At 39.0% G+C, this 7,310-nt stretch overlaps 1 protein-coding gene across 1 annotated transcript; it reads right to left on the bottom strand.

Moving 5' to 3' along the window:
• Positions 1-1,513: 1,513 nt before the first annotated feature.
• On the bottom strand, positions 1,514-6,205 carry LOC114616238 (lethal(3)malignant brain tumor-like protein 3; the record flags this gene model as incomplete). Its single annotated transcript, XM_028761749.1, has 3 exons — positions 1,514-1,665; positions 4,035-4,126; positions 6,070-6,205. Coding segments are annotated over 3 exons (380 nt in total), but the record flags the coding sequence as incomplete, so codon positions are not given.
• Positions 6,206-7,310: the final 1,105 nt, after the last annotated feature.

Raw genomic sequence — 7,310 nt, 5'->3', positions numbered from 1 at the left:
TCTCTCTCTCTCTCTCTCTCTCTCTCTCTCTCTCTCTCTCTCTCTCTCATGTGCGCATGTACACACACACACACACACACACACACACACACACACGTGCGCGCAAGCACACACACAAAAACAAGCTCAGTGATTCCTCTTCTTTAACAATTCAAGTAAAACATATCTAAAAATTCAATATGAGAATTATTGGTGGATCTACTGACTATACAGACTGAAAATAGATATGAACACTTGTCACTAACTCTGACAACCTGAGCTCAGCCCCTGAGCTCACGGACTGACCACATAGTGGAAGGAGAGAACCAATTCCCAAACATTGTTCTGTGATCTCCATATGCAGTCTCCTCTATCAGAATACATATATGTAATGCATTTTTGAAGGGAAAAAAGTGGCCATGTCTATATCAGTTAATATTCACTTGGCACCAGCCACAATACATCTGATGCATCTCTAAATATCCTTATTTCACACTTTCTCAAGACAGAAACGCTTCAGAGATGTTTTCACCAGGAAAATCAATTCTAGTGATCAGCTGTGTGATCAAATATAATGGTTTGGGTTGAGGCTGTAGTCTAGAGGTACAGCACTTGTCCGGCATGCAAAGAACCTGGGTTTGATCCCTCACACCACAGAGCATGTAAAAGTCAATGCACTATTACAATGACTTTTTAATTATATTTCATAGGATGCTGTTTCCATAGTATGATGCTCTTACTATTGTATATAGTATATCTAAAACAGGTAAGAATTTTAAAAAATATTCCTTAATTGGTATCATTTGTATTCAGCTATCTGAATGGTTAAATTGGCTGAATATAAAAATATGGAAAGAGGATTAAAATATATTCCCAAAAAGTTATACAAGACTCTGAAGATGAGGAGGAAAACGAGTTTGTGCATGCATGGACATGGAGGTATGTGTTGGGAACACAGGGATACAAAGTTTATGTTAGCAACTCAAGTCAAATACAAATCCTGAGTCCATCCTAAAGGATTTAATTAGAAATCTAGTGTATTGGAAATACAATATGGGACATGCATAAAAATACAAAATGGAACAAGTTTACAAATCTGAAATAGGAAAAAGTGGAGCAGAGCTTTGATTTAATCTTGCTTTTCATTTTCTTTCTTTCTTATTTTATTTTATTCTTCTGTGTGTAACTTGCCTGCATATATGTCTGTGGACTGTGTGTGCAGTACTCAGATACCAGAAGAAGGCATTAAAGAAGAATGGAGTTAAAGGTAGTCATGATTCATTGTTATTTTTTTCAAGACAGGGTCTCACACAATCTTGGTTGGTCTCAAAACTGCCTAGGAAGCAGAGGATGACCTTGAATGTCTGATCCTCCTGCATGACCTCGCAAGGACTAGGCTGATGTCAGTCACTACACATAGAGCTTTTTGTTTTTGTTATAAACTTCATATTGCCCCTTATTTTGAACTGCATACTTATTTTTTCCCTAGGTAAGCATTACAATTTCAAAAGTGTAAGAATGGAAACTGTCTCACCAATAGTCATAGCTCTCATCCCAGTTGTCAAAATGTACCAGGAAACGATTGTCCACCATATCTGTTACCGTAGCAACGCAGATGACAGAAGGGCTCTTTTTGTCTGCAGCCTCGAGCTTCATTCCAACTCGAAATCCTGATGGGATCACTGTCTATGGAAACACGCAGGTTTAATTGGAGATGGGCACACACTTCAACAATGAAGACCTACATACCCTATGCCACGCTTCAAGGATCGGCATCCGTCCACAGCTTCATTCACCTAATTTAAAGATGCTATGCTGGCCTCACAGCGGGGTTGCTTTCTACTGGCAACAATAAAAAACAAAGCTCCACAGTTACATTTAATTAGCTGAGCTTCAGAACTAAACACCCCAACCTTGCAGAGTTTAACATAATTAATTTCAGCCTGTGTGCTTTACTACCTTAGTTAGGAGACATATGCTAGGCAGGCAAGTTTGATTCACCACATGGCTGATTATTTGTCCATTTGACAATGAAAATTATTTCACACAAAAGATGCAGTTAATTGAGTTTAAAATGTGGCATGATTACGAATTCACTCCAAGCTCTGCGAATATCTCACAAGTACTCTACAGAAAGTAGGTCACCTTCCTATGTGAAAAGCTTCAAGCTATTGCAAGTTTGGCTTGCTACTACACACAGCTTTGTTCACAGCAGCAGGAGAGAAGTTCCCTGTTAACACACACTGTCATTAGAAATTTTAAGTATTTTATGGAAATCCACAGATTATCAGCCATAAAAGTTCACTGAGGCAGTGCTTGAGGGAACAGCAATGTGTAAGCAAGCCTCACAATCTTTTGTGGAAAAATATTGTAATCTCAGAGTACAATACTAGAATATCCCGTATTTCAGCCACAAAAAAAATGTAAATCATTTCTATCCTCCAATGAAAACCCTTCATTTCAAACTGAAGCATTTGGGCAGCACTGTAATGCTTTAAGCAAATAAATGTTACCTTTCATTCTACAGTAAAAGATGAAATTAAAAGTAAAACTATGTAAGTATAGCTGTTAAAAATGTAATCAAATATATCTGAAAATGGTGCTAAGTCCTGAGTGAATTAAATAGGCACGTACAGAGCACTTAGCATATATTTGAATCCTGAAATGATATATTTATAATATTTATCATAATTTATATGATATTTATTTATGACCATAAATACCCGACTATTCTGAGGTGGAGAATGTAGAAGTAGAAACATTAATTAACCCTCCAATGCCAAAACACAACCTAAGATCAGGTTGTATGCTAACCATGTCTAGAACGGTAGTGATGGCTCAGGGCAGTTAATCATGACAAGATACAAGTCACCATTAGAAGAGCAGCCAGGGGGCAGAAACATCAGGCTGCTGAGTTCCCACCCAACTGACCTTCCTCCAGGAATGTGTCTTGTCAGAGAATACAAACTGCAAGGGGAGTGGGGGGCAGCATTTACATTCCAGCGATTAAACTACCTGCCCAACTAAGAAATAATAAAATAGGCTGACCATATTCTCTCTCTCTCTCTGTGTATCTCTCTCCCTCCCGCTCTCCCTTTCTCCTTTCAATCTTTAATTCAACCTACTTTATGTTCAATGTAATCAGAGCATATTTCTTCCATTAGATTTGTATCCTCAAACCAGTTGCTTGATATCACTACCCAAAGGGAAAGTTTTCCCCATGCCAATACTTGTTCCATCGGGAGGGAATCCTGGTGCCTCTATCCTCTTTACTCCCTGATACCTAAAAGATGAATCCAGGGAAAGAGGATGCTCAGACTCTTAATAGAGAGCCAGGATGCAGAGACATGGGTCCTACTGTCCGCTGAGGGTCCAGGGAGTTGCAGGGGTGATGGGAGACAGAAAAAAAACTTGATTCCAGGGCTCGGAATCAAGAGGTTCATTTGTCTGAAGTGAAAGGTCGCATGTGCCCTCACATCTAGTTCTTTTGAGCTATAAGGATGACATTTCTTTTGCCCCTGCTCTAAGTAGATCAAATCTTGGGAATGGAAGAGTATAATGCAAGAATAGACAAGAAATAGAAAATGTACCTACATCTGCCTTTGCTTCTCCTACAAAAATTACGGCCACCAAAGGTATACACCGCAATAAAGGCAGACCAGAGTCCCTAGTGATCTCTGGCCAGCAAACTCAAACAGGGCTATATCCATCACACCATGTGATTTCTGACTGAACAGCACTCCTAATTAAATGAAGGTAACATTATAATGTTCCAGCCGATTTAATTTTTATGCATCTTAATTGTAAGCCACACCTGGATTTCATATTATGTTGCCTTCTACCATTCAGTAAGACAACCATAATATGGCTATAAAATAGATATTTGTTCATGAAGAATTTAAGCTAATTTTAACGTTTAATTAAGACATGAGAACTCTACTTACCAAAGCAATAAAATTTATTATAGTTCCTTGTTATCACTTGGGATTTATCCTACAAGACACTTAAAAAAAAATCACTCATTCTGAAAGGAAAAGTACTTTAGGTGCACTTACTATGTTCTGATTTTCAAATAATGACTTGGGAGCAGCTTGGGCTTTGCATGTCTTAAGGTAGGACTGCCAATTAAATTCTTCTTCTTTATACCCTAGAGGAAAAGCACATGTGGACAGAGTTAGGAAAATTACAAAGAACCACCAGCTAACTCCCAGTCTTACTGCAATCAAATGATTTTTTTTCAATAAATAAAATTTAACCCATAATTTATAACGATGTTAGTTTTAGATACAGGTGGTATTTATCTCTAAGTTTCTTATTATTTTTTCAACTCTAAGTGGATGCGGTGATGGATATACAGAAAAGGAATAAGGAAGGAGATGTATTCTGAACCTGCTATGCTTTTCGGTGTCAAGTTCCTTGTATCAATATAGTTACAGTTCCTCAGAAGTAGGACTTGTAACCTGGAGTAATAACCCTCCTCAGAGCTGAAGGGGTTTGCGGCCCCATGAGGAGAGCAACAATACCAACCAACCAGAGCTCCCAGGGTCTAAACCACCAGCCTTGGAGCACATAGGGAGGAACCCATGGCTCCAGCTGTATATGTAGGGGAGGATGGCCTTGTCCGGCATAGGTGGGAGAGGAGATCCTTGGTCCCATGAAGGCTGGATGCTGAGTATGGGGGAATTGGAGGGTGAGGAGGTGGGAGGGTGGGTAACGTGGGGGCACATCCTCATAGAAGCAGGAGGAGGAGGGATGGGATAGGGGGTTCCTGGGTGGGGGATGGGGGGAGAAATGGGGTAAGGGGATAACATCTGAAATGTAAATGAAATATCCAATAAAAAAAAAATAACCTTCCTCAGTTTCCCTCACCTAATCTAACCACAGGAAGAGACAAGGCCTTGTCTAACAGTTCCATTTTTTTTTTTTTTTTTACAAGAAATGAAGTTCTAAAAGGACTTTTGTATTTCTCAAAAGTCTCACATTATCTTTAACTTTTAGTTAGAATAAAGGGTTGGTGGACTGCTATCAAATAACATGTTTGGGGCTGGACTGTGGCTCAGTGGACAAGCTCTTGACAGGCTGCAGGGCCCTGAGTTCTACCCCCAACACTGTAGGAAGTAAAAAAAAAAAAAAAAAAAAAAAAAGGGGGAAGAAGAAAGAGAGAGAGAGTTATTAAATACATAGGGACATAGGGGATGGACTGAAAATGATAATATCTGCTTTTCTGAAGATTTTTAAAATAATTATAAAACAGGTTTTTAAATACTCTGGCAGATTATAATATAAAGGACTCTGCTGGGTATGGTTGTCTGTGCCTGTCAGCACTCAGGAGACAGGAAAAATGGTGAAGTGTTCAATTTTGAGAAAAGGCTGTATGTCTCAAAAATAAAAAGCAAGGAACTCCACATGGCTAGGGGCATAAATCAGTGTAAAGCATTTGTTTCACATGAATGAGCCCCTAATCTTGATCCCTATCACCAAAAAATAATTATTATTAATAGTCCAACATCTATGCATAGTAATTTTAGTGCTATATTCTCAAGGCATGGCTTCTCAGGAGTCTCTCTCTCTCTCACTACCTATCCCTCTCCCACTGAAATCATGCCTACTACTGTAATCCATCTTGGCCCTGAACTTACAGTAAACCCCAGACTCACTTCTAACCAACAATCTTCCCACCAAAGCCTCACTAGATTTGGATTACAGGTGTATGACACCACATCTGGCTTCTCAGTACCTTCTATATAGTAAAATAGCAGTAAAATTAATTTCTCAAATGGTTTTCTTCAAGACTATGTGTGTATATATTCACACATATATACAGATAAAACAGATCTGTATGTATAAGTAATTTATAGTCAATAATTATTATTATTCCATTATTATTTCATATGCAAAAACTACATGAAAATAATTCAGTATCTTAAATTAGATTTTCCTTTATTTCTTTGATCTTAAAAAGCATGTTTTACACCATGAACAATAAACTTGAATTGATTATCATAAAGAATAATTCCTAAAGCTTCCAAGTTAACATCGCAGAAAGTAAAATTGTACTGAATTTAAAGTAAGGAGAAAAAGCAGCGGCACCTTTTGGAGGGCGGAGCTTATGGCCAGTCTTCTCACACCAGCCCACAGGGTGAATGTCCAGAGCATCTGCGTTTACCCAGAAGTCATAGCAATCAGAATATCCATCAAAGTGAAGCTTTATCCTATATCCACAAACCTGAAACAAGTAAGCAGGTAGAGTAAGTTAAAATACACACACACACACACACACAAACACAGATACACATACACATAGACATACAGACACACACACATACACATATAGATATACACACAGAGAGACACACAGACACACAGATACTTACACACAGAGACTTATACAAATCACATACACACAGATACACATACAAACACATACAGACACAGACACACATAGATACACCTAGACATATGCAGATACACATACATACACACAGAGACACACATGTACACAGGCACAGACATGCAGATACACACACACACCACAATAAATTAGCTTGGGTATCAAGTGTAACTTGGCCTTAGGGAGGTTAAGGAGATGATGGCCTTGGCAGAAAGGTGCTTGCCACACAAATGTGAGAATCCACAAGAAGCCAGAGGCTAAGTGCAGAACGAGCACTGTCATCTCCCTGACAGTTACTGTCATGGAAAGGCCTCTTAAGCATTCTATAAAATTCAAATGGCAGAGCAAATTACACAAGGTGAGCCAGTCTGTGGGAAGACTCTTTGTGGACCTATATATGTGTGTATCTCCTTCTAAAACTGTATGGACACTTATACACATATTTACATGGATATACATGGATATATATAAACATATAAATTCATAATTAAAGTCTTAAAGAATAAGACAAAATATTGACAACTGTTTCTTCTGGGAAGTGGGAACCAAAAAAAAGGGAGCAAAGAAAGGGAATAATCTATATGTAGCAAATGCAAATTTACAGTTAAGTCCACTATCCCAGAATCTGGAGCCCTAGGTAACACTAGAGTTCCTGGAGAACATGTTGTCTCAGGAGGGCTGAGAGCTAATCACACCTCCACGACCTCCTGCACAGAGGGGTCAGAGGTCTCTTGTCTACCCTGCCTAGCAGGCAGCTGTCCCCACTCCCCTCTTACAAGTTAAGCTCATTTACAGCATCTAGCCCCTTGTGGTCAGTATTGAGCCTGTCTTCAACTCTCCTGTCCTCTGCAATGCTGTGCTTAGGGAAACAACTTCCTATATTCTCAGCTTCCCACCTAAAGACTTCTCTCAAGCTCCTCCTTCCCCTAAGGATTCTCCC

Source organism: Grammomys surdaster, unplaced genomic scaffold (assembly GCF_004785775.1).
Source record: "Grammomys surdaster isolate TR1022 unplaced genomic scaffold, NIH_TR_1.0 311033, whole genome shotgun sequence".
Classification (NCBI taxonomy): Eukaryota; Metazoa; Chordata; class Mammalia; order Rodentia; family Muridae; genus Grammomys; species Grammomys surdaster.
Note: the sequence above shows the minus strand (reverse complement) of the source record. Positions and strands in the feature narration are given on the sequence as shown.